Below are 17,794 nucleotides of genomic sequence, written 5' to 3'. Positions count from 1 at the left end.
CCTCTTTTCTTCACCACTTGAACTTGCTTTCTTTGGACCCATGATTAGGGGCTAATACACGATGCAAAGATGAAAAAAAGTCAGATTTACGTAAATAAGAACGAACACGTCTGCTCAGAATGAACTTTGATCGCAAATGCGCTACGGAGGAAGCGTCCTTGGCGTTCGAGTTCTCTCGGCTCGCGAGTGAGCCGCGTTCGGGTACGCTCGGCTTCTTTCGGTTTGTTCGAGAGCCGAAATTTGGTCGAGTTCTGAGACGTAAAATTCTCGAACTTTTTGGTCGAAAACCGATTTGGTCGAGAACAGAAGCGTTCGATAACCGAGGTTTGACTGTATATATATACAGTATATACATATATATATACATATGTATATATATATGTATATATATATATACATATATATACGTATGTAGGCCTCCGTCAGTCGATATCGACTATGGATATTGCGCCGGAGAAAGTCATGATTTTGCTAGCGACAGTGACGGCTGTGGCTGGTGAGCCCGATGCGGGAGTGGCAGTCTCGGCCGCATTTGCTGCATGTGTGGCTTGTTGGAGTGGCTGCTGGGGTGTGTGTCTTCCGTTTGGCTCTCTTCTCACTGGCTGTGGTCAGAATTTTTTCCTCTCCAGACTTCACCTGCTTGTGAAGAACACTGCGCCTTTTGCTGCGGTCGGCTGCTAACTCTTCCCAGTTCTCAGTGTTGATGTCCAGGGCTTTCATGTCACGCGTGCAGACATCTTTGTAGCGCAGTTGGGGTCGACCAACGTTTCTCTTGCCGGAGACAAGTTCACCGTAAAGGATGTCTTTGGGGATGCGTCCATCTTCCATCCTTCGCACATGGCCGAGCCATCGAAGTCTGCGCTGTCTTAGCAATGTGAATATGGTGGGAAGACCTGCTCGCTCGAGTACCTGGGCATTGGTAATCTTGTCACTCCAGCGGATGCCAAGGATGCGGCGAAGGCAGCGCAGATGGAAGTTACTCAGTTTGCGTTCCTGCTTCGAGTAGGTCATCCATGTTTCGCTGCCGTAGAGGAGAGTGCTGACAATGCACGCGTTGTACACTGCCATCTTAGTTGACGTTGTCAGCTTCTGGTTCTCCCAGACGCGGGTGGTGAGGCGTCCTAGGGTCGTAGCAGCCTTGCCGATGCGCTTGTTGATCTCGGCGTCAAGGGACAGGTTGTCGCTGATGGTGGATCCCAGGTATGTGAACTGGTGTACGACTTCGATTGGTAGTCGTCGATATAGATAGCTGGTGGAGTGTCCACATCCTGACTCAGCACATTGGTCTTTTTTAGGCTGATGGTCATTCTGAAGTCTTTGCTGGCCTGGGAAAACCTGTCCATGAGGCGCTGGAGTTCTTGCTCATTGTGGGAGGTGACAGCGGCATCATCAGCAAAAAGCATGTCTCTGATGGTTATCTCAGTCACTTTGCTTTTTGCTTTCAGTCGAGCCAGGTTGAAAAGTCGACCGTCAGATCTTGTGCGAAAGTACACTCCTTCTGTTGATGTTCCAAAAGCATGCTTTAAGAGCACAGCAAAGAAGATGCCGAAGAGGGTTGGAGCCAGTACACATCCTTGCTTGACTCCACTCTTGATGTCAAAGGGGTTGGACATATTGCCTTCATACTGGATTGTTGCCTTCATGTCATCGTGAAAGGATCTGATGAGACTGTGGAGTTTTGGAGGGCAACTGATCTTTGGAAGGATGTCGAACAGCCCTTCCCTACTGACCAGGTCAAAGGCCTTAGTCAGATCTATAAAGGCTATGTAGAGGGGCTTGCGTTGTTCCCTGCATTTCTCCTGAAGTTGACGAAGGGAGAATATCATGTCCACTGTGGACCATTCTGCTCGGAAGCCACACTGAGACTCGGGGTAGACGCGCCCAGCAAGTTTCTGGAGACGCACAAGCACGACGCGGGCGTAGAGTTTCCCAACAATACTCAAGAGCGAGATGCCTCTGTAGTTGTTACAATCACTCCTTTCACCCTTATTCTTGTAGAGGGTGACAATCTTGGCATCTCTCATGTCTTGTGGCACGGCTCCCTCTTTCCAACACTAGCATAGGACGTCATGGAGGGGCTGCAGTAGAGTGTTTTTACAGCACTTGATGAGATCAGGGGGAATACCATCATTGCTAGGTGCTTTGCCGCTTGCTAGGCTGTCGATTGCTTTGCAGAGTTCCGCAATGGTTGGTTCAGCATCTAGTTCTTCCATGATAGCCAGGGGCTAAATGGCATCCAGGGCTGAGGGGGCAACGGTGTTCTCTCTGGAGTAGAGCTCAGAGTAGTGCTCCACCCATCTGTCCATCTGCTTGCCCTTGTCGGTGATCACTTCCCCACTGGTAGTCTTGAGGGGGGCTGTTTTGCTCTGTGGTGGGCCTAGAGCTGTCTTGATGCCTTCATACATTCCTCTGATGTTACCCGAAACAGCTGCAAACTGGATGGAATCGCTGAGCTGTTGCCAGTATTCATTTGCACAACGTCTTGCAGTTTGTTGCACTTTGCTTCTTACTTCTCTGAGTCCTTGCAAGGTTTTCTCGTTGGGAGAGCGCTTGTATTCAGCAAGGGCAGCACGCTTTGCATCAATAACAGGGGACATCTCACTGAACTTAGCGTCAAACCAGTCGTTGTTCTTGGAGGTTTTCTTCCCAAAGGTTGCAAGGGCTGTTTTCTGAATGGTATCGCGGAGGTGGTTCCACTTCTCAGCTGCAGAGCAGTGCTGGTGTTCGACGGACAGAGCTTTTTGAAGGGACTTGGCAAACTCTTCGACTTTCTCAGGGAGATGCATACCCATGGTTTTCATGCGAGGTTTGCCTTTCTGCTTAGACTTGTGAAGCTTCTCAGGTTGAAACCTGATCTTGCAGCAGACGAGAGAGTGGTCGGTGTCGCAGTCTGCGCTGTGGTAAGTGCGGGTAATCTGCACGAGCTTGATATTGCCACGACGGATCAGGATCAAGTCCAGCTGATGCCAGTGCTTTGAACGAGGGTGACACCATGACACCCTGTGTTGAGGCTTGGTCTGGAAGAAGGAGTTGGTCACGCAGAGACTGTTGTAGGAGCAAAACTCCAGCAGGCGCTGCCCGTTGTCGTTGATCTTGCCAATTCCAAAATGTCCAAGACAGGAAGGCCAGGAGTCATGGTCGGCACCCACTCTAGCGTTGAAGTCTCCCAGGATGATGACATGTTCCTTGGGGGGTATGTTCTTCACGATGTTGCTGATGTTGATGTAAAACTCGTCCTTTGCTTCTGCTGTGGATGTCAGAGTGGGAGCGTAGGCGCTGACGAGAGTGACAGGACCTTCGGAGGTGTGGAGGCGGAGTGTCATCAGGCGTTCAGATCCCTTGTCTCCTGGTTCGACCATACTCAGCAAAGTGTTCCTGACAGCGAATCCAACTCCATGCTCACTTCGATCCTCTGCACTCTTCCCATGCCAGAAGAAAGTGAATTCCTTCTCCTTGAGGGTTCCGCTGTCGGCAAGGCGAGTCTCTTGTAAAGCTGCTATGTCTACCTGTAGTCTCAGCAGCTCGCTGCTGATGACAGCTGTTTTTCTCGCATCACTGATGCCTTGAAGGTCTTCGGACAGTCCGGGTGTCATCGTTCGGACGTTCCAGCTCCCCAGTTTTAGGACTGGGCACCTGTTCTTCGAGTTTCTTGAGTTCTTGCCTAGTGCGGGTTTTGCAGCCTGCTTGTCGGTTTGATCCTAATCCCCAAGCACCCAATGAGGAAGGCAGGCTGTGGCGGGACAACACCTTATTGACTGGGGGCTGCCCAGCTATAGGCGGGCGGTAGCTGTCCAGTAAGATCCGAGGATCTTTCCCACCGTCAGAAGCAGCCCATGGCGCCACATTCTACGCCAATCGAACATTGTGACTTATAACCAGTAACTGCTGCTTCCCGTGTTGGTTCAACGCTGTGAGGCGAAGCTGGAGTGACCTCTCCAGGGCGCAAGCCTGGGCAGAAGATTATGGAAGATAAGCAGTTGCCCATGCAACAGATCCCCCCTCTCCACACAGAAGATGGTTCCAAAGGAACAGCAAGAACTGGTACATTTTGGGCACCAACAGTGTCGCAGGAGTTGCCGGAACATTACTGAGGTCAGCATCAAACCGCCTTAGGGACTCCATCTCCGGATTTTTCCTCAGGGTTTACTCCTGAAGCACTTCCCTTGGTGGGCAATCCACAAGTCAGTGGAGGTTTGGGGTCAGAGTTTTCCTTCTCCTAGATGAGTTGCCTTACTGGGCTGGGTCCCATCTACCCATGCGGCAGGTTGTACCGGGTTACATTTTACCAGTAGCAGGGACATACCCTGACCTGACCTACACATATATATATATACATATATATATACATATGTATACATATGTATATTTATACATATATACATATATATATTTTATATATATACATATATATATATACATGTATACATATGTATATATATATACATATATACATATATATACATATGTATAGATATGTATATATATATATACATATGTATATATATGTATATATATGTATATATATATACATATATATATACATATATATATATATATATACATATATATACATATATATATATACACACATATATATACACACATATATATACATATATACATACACACATATATATATACACACATATATATACATATATACATACACACATATATATATACATATATAAATACACATATATGCATAAGCAACCACTAGGAAAAGTAAACTAACGAAGCAGAGCGCTTTCGTATAATTTCATCTTCAGTGCAGATACAAAGAAGGAATTATAAAATGAAGAAAAAAGGTACAGAATATATGACATCTGCCTTCCATACCTCCTTTACTAGTCTTTCTTCACTTATTCTTTCCATGTGTCCAAACCATCCTAATACTCTTTCATCAACCCTATCTCCCAACTCCCTTTCCACCCCTGTTCTCCTCCTCACCTCCTCATTTCTCACTCTATCTAGCCTAGTAACCCGCATCATACTTCTCAGACACTTCATCTCAAACTCATTCAAGCTCCTTCTCTCTTCCTCTCTCATGTTCCATGTTTCTGTTCCATGTTTCTGCTCCATACAGTGCTGTTGGCACAATCACTCCTTCATACAGTCTCATCTTAGCATCCATTCCCAAATGTCTATTCCTCATTACACTTTTTAATCCACCAAGGCATTTGCTCGCTTCTCTCAATCTACATTCTACCTCCACCTTTACTCCACCTTTTCCTGCCACATTTGCACCCAAGTATCTAAAGCTATCCACTTCCTCCAGTTGCTCTCCCTTAATGCTCACTTCCAGATTACTGCCACTTTCACCTCTTGTACATCTCATCACCTTACTTTTACCCACATTTATCTTCAGCTTTCTTCTATCACACACTCTCCCAAAGTCTGTCACCAGCTTCCTCAATCCCTCCTCCGATCATGCCACAAGCACAGTGTCGTCAGCAAACAACAGCTGGCTCACCTCCCACTTTTCTTCATTTTCTTTAACCATCTCCAATCCCTGACCCTCTACCCTTGCATTTACCTCTTGCACTACCCCATCTATGTACAAGTTGAACAGCCAGGGTGACATAACGCATCCTTGACGAAGTCCCACCTTTACCTCAAACCACTCACTCTCTGTATTTCTAATCCTGACACAAGCTCTACTACTCTCATGAAAACTCTTGACAGCTCCCAGAAGCTTTCCTCCTATTCCGTATATCCGCATAACCTCCCACAGTGCCTTTCTGTCTACCCTGTCGTAAGCCTTTTTCAGATCCATAAAGGCCAAAAAAACATCCTTCCCCTTTCCTATAGCTTTCTCACATATCTGTCTTACCACAAAGATCTGATCTACACAACCTCTACCTGTCCTAAATCCACACTGTTCCTCACCAATTACTCCCTCTGTTCCTCTCCTAATCCTCTCAATCAAGATCCTCCCATAAGCCTTCCCAACTACACTTAACAAGCTAATCCCTCTGAAACTACTACATTCACACTTGTCCCCCTTTCCCTTGTAAAGTGGAACTATACAAGCACTCCTCCAGTCCTCTGGCACTCTACCTTCTCTCCAGCAAACATTAAATAACCTCACCAACCAGTCCACCATCACTGTACCTCCTTTTTTTAAGACATTCTGCATGGCATCCATCCAGACCAGACCATCTTAACTGCTGCCTTCACTTCATCCTTCCTTATTTCTCCTCCATTTTCTTCACTCATCACACTCATTTTCTTAGCATTTCCCACTGCTCCTCTTTGCCTCCTTTACCTTTTGCTTTACTTCTCTTTTGTTTTCTTTGTACGTCTCATATGACTCCCTCGTCCTATTTTGTAACCAATCTGTGTAAGCTCGCTTCTTCTCTTCTACAACCTTCTTTATTTCCTCATCCCACCATTCACTACCCTTCTATTTCCTCCTGTCCTTCTTGTTCCACACACCATTTTTGCACACTTTGTGTCTCCCTCCTTGAACCATCCCCATTCCTCCTCCACACCTAGCTCTACTCTATCCTTTACTCCCTCCCACTCCTCCTTCAGCTTCTTCTTGTACTCCTTCTCCTTTTCCTCTTCATTTAAAGAGTTCACTCTTAGCACCTCCCTACCTTTTGTCCCTTTCCTCTTTCTCCATCTGTCCTCCACTCTCAACTTACCTTCCACCAGAAAATGATCTGATATTCCCCCACCCTCTCCCCTTAGCACATGTACATCCTTAACTCTTCCTATCATAATCCTATTTACCACTACATAGTCCATTAAAGCTCTATCTACCACCCTTCCCTCCACCACCCTCTCCCATGTGTACTTATGCTTGACTCTCTTCCGAAACACTGTATTTGCTATCATCAACTGTCTTTCTAGACACATTTCCCAACCACTCCATCAATTGGATCCTTTCCTACCCTAGCATTAAGGTCTCCCAGTACTATTACATTTACACTTCTCCCTAAACCCTCTATGCACTCATTTAAATCTATCCAAAAAGCCTCCCTTTCTTCTACACTCTTCTCACTGCCAGGCCCATATGCACTTACAAAAACCCACATCTCCCTTCCCAGTTTCACCTTCATCCACATTATCCTTGAGGAAACCTCCTTCCACTCCACTACACGTTTACCTATTTCTTCACTTACTAGTATAGCCACCCCTTCCCTCCCTCGCCCTCTCTTCACTCCTGATAACCTCCCACTTACACTTCCAAACTTACAATCGCCCTTCCCTTTCAGCTTAGTTTCACTCAAAGCCAACACATCCATCTTTCTTCTCACAAACATACTACCTATCTCTTCCCTTTTACTCTCATCTGTACCACATCCATGCACATTAAAAGACCCAAACCTTAGGGTGCTTGTTCGAGAACTTCCAGACCCCCTTATGCCCAGTGGCGGCGCCAGGGGGGGGGCTTGGGAAAAAAAGTGGCCAGCGCCCCCATTAGCCCCCCAACTGAAATGAGCAAATTGAAAATTTAAAACACTAATTGAAATAATTTTATTAAGTGGAATTTTTAATTGCCAGGGCTAAAGATTTGTCAGCCATCAGTGCTAGTCCTACCATTAACCCCCTCCCCTTCTGAAATGAGGATAATATATGTGTATTATTATGTTACTATTAGCCCCCCCAAAAATTTGCTCAGCCCCCCCCTTAGCCTCCCCAACTAAAAATTCCTGGTGCCGCATCTGCTTATGCCTTTGCTTTTACTTTTAGGAATGTGCCCTGTGGGGCTACAAGGAGAAGGATGCCTAGTCCCAATCCCCATCCCTATCTTCTCGCCTCTTACGATCCAAGTGGGAATACTTGGTGGCAGCATTCTTTTCCCCCACCACAGAAAAAGAATAGTCAGAGAAATGGTACAGGACAGCAACAAGGGGTTGGGGGACAGCATAACGGAGGGACAGTCATAGTATAAAAGTGTCATCATTTCTCTATGAACAGAGCTTTCCTCTATCATAGACAAAATGATGTGTGGCTCTGGTCCGTAGGGGCGCCCCATATAGACCCTAAAGTATCGACTGCATGCTACTTTGCCACAATAACAAACAGCCAATACCCCAGACGGGGGTTTATATATATATATAAACAAACAAAGTTACCGGAGTCCTGCAGCCATCAGGAGCAGCCACATATGATGATCCATAGAAGTGTCCAAAATCCTTATGGGCTGGCTTGCCATCTGCAGATGTGAAATCATTGGGGAAGGTCTCTGTGCCTACACGATTGATTGCACATGTAAAGTAGCTGTTAGCAATGGCTGCATTGCGTGCCTCAATGCTCCACATGGGTTCACTGCAAAATGAAGATATATAGGATGATTTAAAGTATATTACTTTTAACAAACAAGAATTGTCCAATCACAATAACATGTATACCAATATGAAAGTTAATTAAAACAAACCAATGAGTGAGTAAATAGTGTAATGTGATATAAATCTTTAGGATAAACAGGCTATTTATGAAAGAATTTAATACTCTACAATGAGCTGGTTATTGCTAACAAAATACTAAATTCCCTGCTCAAGAGAAATTCCTTGCCTATCCATGGCTCCCTTCACCCCATCCATTCCTCTCTCACTCCATCCACTTCTTTCCAATTTTTTTACTAGTCTTACTTGACTTACTCTTTCCATATGCCTAAACCATATTAGCTCTCTTTATTAGCCCTATCCAACAACACTTTCCACTCTCATTAATTATGTGCCTCATTTCCACATTTCTCACTATCCACCCATGAATCACATATTTCCCAGCCTCTATTCCATGTAACACCATGAATATAACTTACCATTTACATTTACCCCCAAATACCTTTTTTGTAACACTAATCATTCCACCCAGATATTTACTTGCTTCCTTTACTCTTATAATTCACTTCCATTCATACAACCCCAAATACTTAAAATTTTGCACTTCCTCAAGCCTCTCACCCTTTACATTTACATTCAGCCTGCTACCATCATAATTCTTTGTGCATCTCATTGCATCAATTTTGTCCACATTAACTAACAACTTTCTTCTCAACATAGGGCCTAATGACAGGTACCTGCTTGTGGTGGTCATGCAAAACCCATCAAATTCTCACCTCCATCAGGAGGTGCAGCCCTGATATCTGACACTTGGTCTCTGGACTGGGCCCAAGCTCTATCTTTTGTCAACTATATTTCTTACACCTGACAACTGATGATTGCTCCCCTCCCACTATTCTGAACCAGTGACACTGAAATAGTCCCACACTAATACAATACAGACAAGTCCAAAGTTTCTTCCCAGAAAGATCTGTGAGAAGGTCTGGGGACTAAAGCTAGCTGCTTTGGGGTTGGGGTTTTTCCCCTAAGCAGGGAGCCCAGGTCCAGCACTCCCCCACCTGGTTCCAAATCATCTTTTCATTCATTTCAAAATTACCAAATACCTACTACAACTACTATCCACTTTTTGCTTGGCACGCCTCTTTAACTGATACCTTTCATATGTTTGTTTCTTTTTTTGCAGTCATTCTTTATATGCAAGCTTCTTTTCAGCCAATACTACATTCCCCTCTTCATTCCACCATTCCCAACCTTTCCTTCTGTTCCCACTCATTCTCCTCTTCCCAGACTCTATTTTTGTACATCTACTCCCACTCTCACATTCTGTATATCTCAGCTTTGCCTGATGTTCATTTCCTTCCCCTTCTCTTCTCACTCAGCTCACTCAATTTAATCACTTTTCATGGGTATGTCAAATGTTAACATTACTTATATAAAATGATAAAAATTACTGATGATTAAAGTATGTTTGATACCTAAGGTCCCCAACAGTTGCAGAGGGGTTGAATACAATTTCTGCTCCATTGACACCATACATCATCCAATTCTGGGGATGATGACGCCCATAGCAAATATTTATGGCAATTTTTCCAAACTGAGTCTGTAAATAAATTAATTACTTGAATATACAAAAAAATCAACCCATCAAAATGTAAAATTTCCAAATATTTCATTAAACAGAAATTTGAGAAAAGTAAAAATAATCAATTGTACCATCTCCTTCACCTAAACCTTCTTAAGTGATAATCATTATCCACAATTCTACATACACCAAAAGGCTTATAGGGAGGTGGCCAGCCAAGGTATGCACCCACTCTTAACCTATCCAACACCCATTTGTTTTCCCTTCTTATCTACAACTCTAAATTCTGAAAATCTGATGCCTTATATATTAGTTCATTGTCTACAACAGGGGTTCCCAAAGTGGTCGATATTGACCCCCAGGGGTCGACAAATAGCCAAGGGGTCAAAAGGGGGTCAGTAGATTGCTAAGGGGTCGATGAAACCATCCAAGGGGTTGAAAGGGGGTCAATAGATTGCTATGGGGTCAAAAGGCAGTCTTTAAAATGAAATGGTTAGCATGAAATGATCCTATTCTCTTCCCATACTGAAAGAGAATAATCAACCAACCAATATCCAAACTTAAAGAAAAACCATGTCAGTTCACTCTGAGTCGAAAATCCTCCCCATTCTGTGCATGTAGGGAGAATCTCACATACACACGACCACATCATGAATGAACATCAAGATGATGAGCTTGTGTAACATTATTGGCTTGAATATTATAGTAATATCATAAAGAATATATAATATAAATATTTATTCTAAAACACTTACATTTATATATACGTGAAAGTATGTATCATTATTGGAACGCCGTCACCTTCATGAATGTTGTCATTTAGCCCTTTTATAATGGATCAAAATGATGATAAAACACTATAACTAGAATTATAATAATAACAATAATAAAAATAATAACAGTAATAATAACAATAATAATAAGGATAATAACTATAATAATATTATTAGCATTAACAATAACAACACCAATAATAATAATAAACTGACATAATTCATGAATTGATAGTTTGGGGGTCTATAGAAAATCTTAAACTTTACTAGGGGGTTGACGAGCTGAAAAGTTTGGGAACCCCTGTTCTAGTATATAAAGCATCAGATTTAAGGGAGCGTCACCAGCAATCATTCGAAAAATTCTGGTGCATGAGAATTTTAGGTAAACATTTCAAAAGAATTTCTATGATGGTGGCAACACTCATACAAAGTTATACAACTGTATTTAATTTATATTTTTTTATACAGCATAAAATAGATCAAATATTGGCAACCTCTGGCAACCCCACTGCATAAATAACATTCTGTATATTGAAATAGCGTCAACATTTCTATAGCTATTTCGTTTTTTGCTACAGAAGTGTGTTTATGGAGATGTTTGGCAACTCCTCCCACCAGCATACCCCACAAAGACAGTGGACAAGGCACCAGTACTCTTGAAAAGGTCAAAGGTGATGTTACTCCTGGTGCTCTCACCGTATGCAACAATTTTGATTCCTCGCTTTGTATTGTTGCTGTGATCATGGAAAAATTAACAAGAAACATGAGAGTGAAGTGGCAGAATATAGAGGGCCCATGAGTGCCTGAAATAGAAACAAGAAGGGAAAAGAAAGAGGAGAAAAGCAGCACAGCTGCACCCAGCATTTACTAGCCATGCCCACCTCCACCTATGCCACACTACTTGCACCTCATCAGCAAAGAATAGGAAATCGGAGATTTGCTATACGTCGCAAAAATCAAACAAATGGTAGCAAAAAATGGTCGTGAAAATTTAAATCTCTGTCCTGTAACGTTTATGTTTTTGTTCTTTCTATTGTAATATCTTCAGTTGTTCTTTATGGATTTGGATTTTTGTAATTTTTGTTTCATTTGAAAGAAAACATCATGCTCTTTATTTTCTACAGCAAAAAATAAAAGAAATTTGATTTTTTTTTTAATTATTTACGAAACCTGAATTTTGCAGCATTTTTTAATTATTCAGAGAAACAAATTAAAAAAAAAAATCAGAGGTATTTGTTTGAAAAAATGTATTCAATAAGATTTGTTCCCCAGACTCTAAGCTTTCATTTCATACCAAGCTGAATGATGTGGAAGGATTTTCCACTAAGTAATTAGAGCTTCACTAGAGCTCACTATATCTTCATTAAATATTCACTATGCCTTATATATACATGAGAGGAACACAATACCCTGAGGGTATCTATACCTATATTCATTAAACACATTTGAAGAAAAAAAAATTCACCTACTCTATAAAGCGATGTGACACTCCCTTAAGGGACATTGAGCAAGAAGGGAAGAAGGGAATGTATGTTGAGCAAGGAAGAAAACAGGAGATAGGGGAGAGTGAAGAATGACTGTATAGATGATACTGTGATGCAAGGATGGGAGGGGCAGAGGATGGGGGGAGTAGGGAGTTATGATGGAAATGGTTGTAGGTATTAGTATTAAAGTAGTGCCAGAGCCCAAGACTGCAGAAAACTATGAAGAGACTAGGTAGATTACAATAATGTTTATAAGCTGTGCTTGTGCATAATAAGATTGAGTAGTAGTGTGTGAGAGTTCAGGCAAACAACTAGCTCACCTCCCACTTTTCTCCATTTTCTTTAACTATCTCCAGTCCCCTGCCCATTACCCTTGCATTTACCTCTCACACCATCCCATCCATGTACACATTGAATAGCCATGTCAAAATGACACATTCCTGACACAGCCCCACCTTTACCTCAAACCACTTGCTCTTTCCATTTCCCATGCTAACACAGGCTCTACTATTCCCATAAAAACTCCTGACTGACTGCAACAGTTTTCCTCCAATCCCTTATATATGTAATACTTCCCATAGTGCCCTCCTGTCTACCCTGTCATAAGCCTTTTCCAAATCTGAAAAGGCCTAAAAAACATACCTTTTGCTAAACCTTTCTGACATATCTGCCTTACCACAAAAATCTGATCCACACAACCAGTACCTTTCCTAAACATGCACTGATCCTCATCAATTGCTCCCTCTGTTCTTCTCCTAATCAACCCTCTCATATGCCTTCCCAACTACACTCAACAAACTGATCCCTCTAAAACTACTACAATCATATTTGTCCTCTTTTCCCTTGTAAAGCAGAACTATACAGGCACTCTTCCCCATGACACACATTAAACAACCTCTCCAGCCATTTCACTATTTCTGTAGTTCCCTTCTTTAGAAACTCTGCATGACACCCATCTAATCCAGATGCCTTACCTGTTCATCTTCAAAACTACTTGTAGTACCTCATCTTTTCCTATTTCTCCTCCAATTTCCAATCCCATCTACTTTTTAAAATATTTCTGAAATGAGACATAGCATTGTCACTGAAAATGTATGCTGCAGGATTATATCATTCTATATAACTTAGCAACTACAACCCAACTTATGCTCTCCCACTGATACTCCTGACCTGTCACCCCACATTGTTGCTTGCAAGTTTATCACAAGATACATTGTCACCCAAGATGTAATCTGCTTAAAAGATTTGTTCTTGATGTGAGATGTTCCTGATTTGAGGTTCCATTACAATAATAATAATAGCTGTTGCCTTGAGTTTCACTATGTGAAATGGAAAAACCCAGACCTACAGCAGTGGACAATGGTCCTTGGGCCCTCCCACAGATCTCTCCAGGAGGAAACTTTGGACTGCTGTCTGTGTTGTATTAGTGTAGGACTGTATGTCACTAGCTGAAAGTAGTAGGAGGGGAGCAGTCACTATTGTTAGCTCTCCATGTGTGAAAAGGTGTAAAAAGATAAAGCTGAAGTTGACAGAGGATCTTAGGCCCAGTCTTTGGTCACACTATTTCATGTATTCAAATTGAAGTAAACATGATGTTTTGAGCTTTATCTAGCTCTATGGTCTTCTAAATAAGATCCAAAATTATGTTAACTTCATTCAAATGAATCAAAACTGAAGAAATAAATATTTTTCATTATGGCTTCCCCTAAGAAAGCCTATCCAGATAATACCTCATATTTCATTAATCAGAAATTACCTGGAACACCCTGTGACCTGTATCACCTTCCATATAATAAGTAGATTCATTGAAGTCTCCAACACGAGGAATGTGGTTCTTACGGGATTTACCAAGCACTGCCCCACTGTTGCTGATCACTACAGCAGTGTTCCACAGAGTCTGTCCATGAACTTCATCACGCTCCAGAATAGGCGAGATGATGACCATGTTATACTTACGGGCCAGCTAGAACCAAGAATAAAAACTTATTACTGGAGGACATTTATTCCATACATGTTATTCCACTGGAAATGAATTCTGTAAATATTAATACAAAAGATTAACTATTCTCTCATTACTAGGAGGATGAGTATTACTCCATTACAGTATATTTTGTAGTAATTCTTCTCTTTACTTATAATATAGTTAGTAAATGTGCTATAGTATAGTCATTCTTCCCTTTACAGTATATGTAGTAATCATTCCCCTTTAGTATGTGTAGTACTTAATCCCTATATAGTAATTGTTTTATGTATGTAGTCTGCATAGTCATAACGTAATCGCTCTATGTGCGTCATTAGACCTACATAGTTTAGTAGTGCCCCATATACACACTCAGCTTTGCTGTTGCCATATCTATATTCCATAAGCATTCATGTATTTTGTACAACATTACCTTTATCAGTTTGCATGCAAGTTCCTTGTTTATATGTAAGTGTTTCCCTTATCTTATTATGTCTTTATGTTATACATATACCTATCTATATTATTTTACCTACAAGTTCCACCTGGCAACAGGGTGCCAGAAGTGCGTCAGTATGTCATACCCTTACCCTATGCCAGGCCCCAGGCTTATGCCTGAGGGCAGTAGGCATCCAACTCTAGTAGCATGTAGACCAAGAAATAAACTCTGTGGATATCTCAACAAACAGCGTTTCACTTAACCACACTGGTGACTCTCTCCACCACACTGATGACCCTCTCCACCACACTGGTGACCCTGGAGTGAATAGAGTGACCTTTTTGATGTGGTTAAGTGTACATACATTTTAGTAAACTGCATTCCAAGTAACTTCGACGCGTGTGAGTAACTATGCATTCCAAGTGATTTCGATGTGCGCAAGCAAATTCATATTCTATGTGACTTCAAAGTGTGCGAGCAAATTCATATTTTAAGTGACTTTGAAGTGCGCGATATCATTGACACCTTACAGTGCATAGATCTATATACAACTGGATGCCTACCTAACTCTCCAAGAACCATGTCTGATAACTATGCAATGACTGACCCTATGCCTATGCAGCCAGCTCCTACACATAAGCTACCAGCCCCTACGCAGCAGCCAGTCACCATGCCCACTTCACCGACACCAGCCTCTTCTAGTACTGTACCATGCCCTTGCATCCAGCGTCTACAACTTCATTCCCTGTTACAGCTGCCATCGCTATTCGCCCTCCACAGTTCAACGAAGCGTCACCAGCAAAATATTTTTCATTGCTAGAAGTGCTATTCACCTTAGCCCACATCACTGTCCCCTTCACCAGATTGATGATGATGTTGTTAACTGTGGCTACTACGAATGCTTAAAGAAAGTCCTCATCAACATTCTTATCCAATCCCCACCAGAACTGTTCAATGCCCTGGTACATCAGAATAATATGTGTGACAAGCCAACAACATTCTTATGTGAACTGCATAATATTGGTAAACAACTTCGAGTTGAGGGCAATTTCGTATGCCTGAAATTTCTACGAGCAGTGCCAAGTATTATTAGACCTCTTCTAACACATGGTGGTTCTCTGGATGAACTGGCCTGTGTCATTGAGACATTGATGGCTCATGGCCACAGAAATAAGGGCACCAGTGTGTCATCAGTGAGTAGGGCTGCATCAGGGGCCCTGCATAGCGATAGTGCACAGGTGTTTCTGCTTCCACTAACTCTTCCATTGGGTTAACACAGTTTTATGACAGTCAATGGCAACAAGTATGCTGCTACCATCCCATCTACAGCAGTAAAGCAAGGTCTTATAAAGGATGGTGTATGTTGTCTTCCACTTATAGTAATATCTCACGTCCCTCATCTCCAGGCCCTGTACCTAGGATGCTGGAAAACTCAATGGATAGTCTGTAGAAGTATCTCTTACAACTCACAGACTGCCATTTGTTATAAGTGCCTCAGTAGGTTGCAAGAACTATGAATACCACATCAATACCGGTTCACAAGTGTCACTACTACCTTATGACTTGCAATTGACCCCTCATCTCAGACAGACTATAGTTCCTCTTACCAATGCTTCAGGGACACGCACACATACATATGGCTAAGTAGATGTGGAACTTGGAATTCAACATATCAGATGTTCTTTTCCATGTTCTTGCTGATATCATATGCCCTATCCTTGGATCAGATTTCTTGATTGCTCAATCCCTAATTATAGATTGTAAGAACCGGTATCTACTTGATCCATCCACTGTATGCAGTAATTCTTCTCTTTACTTATAGTTAGTATATGTGTTATAGTAGTCATTCTTCTCTTTATAATACAAGTAGTAATTATTCCATATGTAGTATGTTTAGTACTTAATCCCTATATAGTAATTGTTTTATGTATGTAGTCTGTGTGTAGTCTATGTAGTTATTACATAATCATTATACATGCGTTATTAGACCTACATAGTTTAGTAGTGCCCCATATACACACTCAGCTTTGGTGCTGTTGCCATATCTATATTTCATAAGCATTCATGTATTTTGTATAACACTACCTCTAATCATTTTGCATGCAAGTTCATTTATATGTAAGTGTTTCCCTTATCTTATTATGTCTTTATATTATACATATATATACCTATCTATATTTTTTACCTACAAGTTCCACCTGACAACAGTGCCAGAAGTGTGTTAGCATGTCATACCCTTGCCCTATGCCAGGCCCCAGGCTTACGCCTGAGGGCAGTAGGCATCCAACTCTAGTAGTGTGCAGACCAAGAAATAAACTCTGTGGATATCTCAACAAACAGTGTTTTACTTAACCACATGGGCAACTCTATACCACACTGGTGACCCTCTCCACCACAATTTTGTCAGGAAAACAAATCCAATGTTTAATACTATATGAGCTTTTTGGCATCTCAAATCTCACCAATTTAACTGGCTACACTGGAGGAATCACTTGTTACCCATACTCTCTTGCTATTAAGCTCACATAGAACTGTTTTGTCATATGGACTTGCAGCCAAGAATAACATCCTAAAGAATAGACATTTTTCTATTGTGACTACTGCCATACTATTTCATTAAAATGTATATGATCTCTCCATCTGTGAAGGGGGTGAACCCAAACAATACAATGAGAAATTAAGAAAAAAGCTTGAAAACCACTATAGGAGACTACAATATTGATTGAAAAAGGGTGTCAGGAGGCTTTCCTTTTATCTACATCTGGTTTTGAATTTATATATTTTTTCTCTGGTTCTTTTAGTATTGGTGTTCTGTGGGTCTCTTATGTTATTATACTTAATTTTTTTGCCTCTTTCAATTTCTAATACATATAGGAAAAAGATTATGCACCACTCTGATAACATTATTTTTGGGTTTCTATCTAGGATACATATAATTGATATGCTCTGCATTATTAACTGAAAATCTATGGCACCTACTTCCTGACAAAACTGAGTTGTTGGGCCAGTCTCAGCATTTTCTGCAAACTCACACCACGGCTGCTTTTCCCTTGTACAGAAGGCAAATGGCATTGCTGAAAATTTGGAAACAAAATGTATGCATAAGGAATTAAAGTCATTACCAATCACCTATTCAACCCATTCATCTCTTCCACCTCATCACCTCTGGGATAAAGGATTGCCCTGTCTTCCATCATGCTACTTGGGTCAAAGGCATTGCAGTGTGACATGGCTCTTCCAAACAGGAGTCAACAGCAGA

The 17,794-nt window shown here is 41.8% G+C and overlaps 1 protein-coding gene across 2 annotated transcripts in view; it reads right to left on the bottom strand.

Moving 5' to 3' along the window:
* The window catches only part of pyd3 (beta-ureidopropionase pyd3), a 79,414-nt gene that overhangs the window by 19,783 nt on the left and 41,837 nt on the right, over nt 1-17,794 (bottom strand). For both annotated transcript variants that reach the window (XM_076183517.1, XM_076183518.1), the window contains exons 4-7: nt 17,515-17,609; nt 13,893-14,099; nt 9,773-9,897; nt 8,088-8,280 (exon numbers count right to left, since the gene is read on the bottom strand). In XM_076183517.1, coding sequence (XP_076039632.1) covers nt 8,088-8,280; nt 9,773-9,897; nt 13,893-14,099; nt 17,515-17,609 — 620 coding nt within the window. The remainder of the gene's footprint in view (nt 1-8,087; nt 8,281-9,772; nt 9,898-13,892; nt 14,100-17,514; nt 17,610-17,794) is intronic.

The sequence above is a fragment of the Oratosquilla oratoria genome, chromosome 4 (genome assembly GCF_046742065.1).
Source record: "Oratosquilla oratoria isolate Oo_2021 chromosome 4, ASM4674206v1, whole genome shotgun sequence".
NCBI lineage: Eukaryota > Metazoa > Arthropoda > Malacostraca > Stomatopoda > Squillidae > Oratosquilla > Oratosquilla oratoria.
Note: the sequence above shows the minus strand (reverse complement) of the source record. Positions and strands in the feature narration are given on the sequence as shown.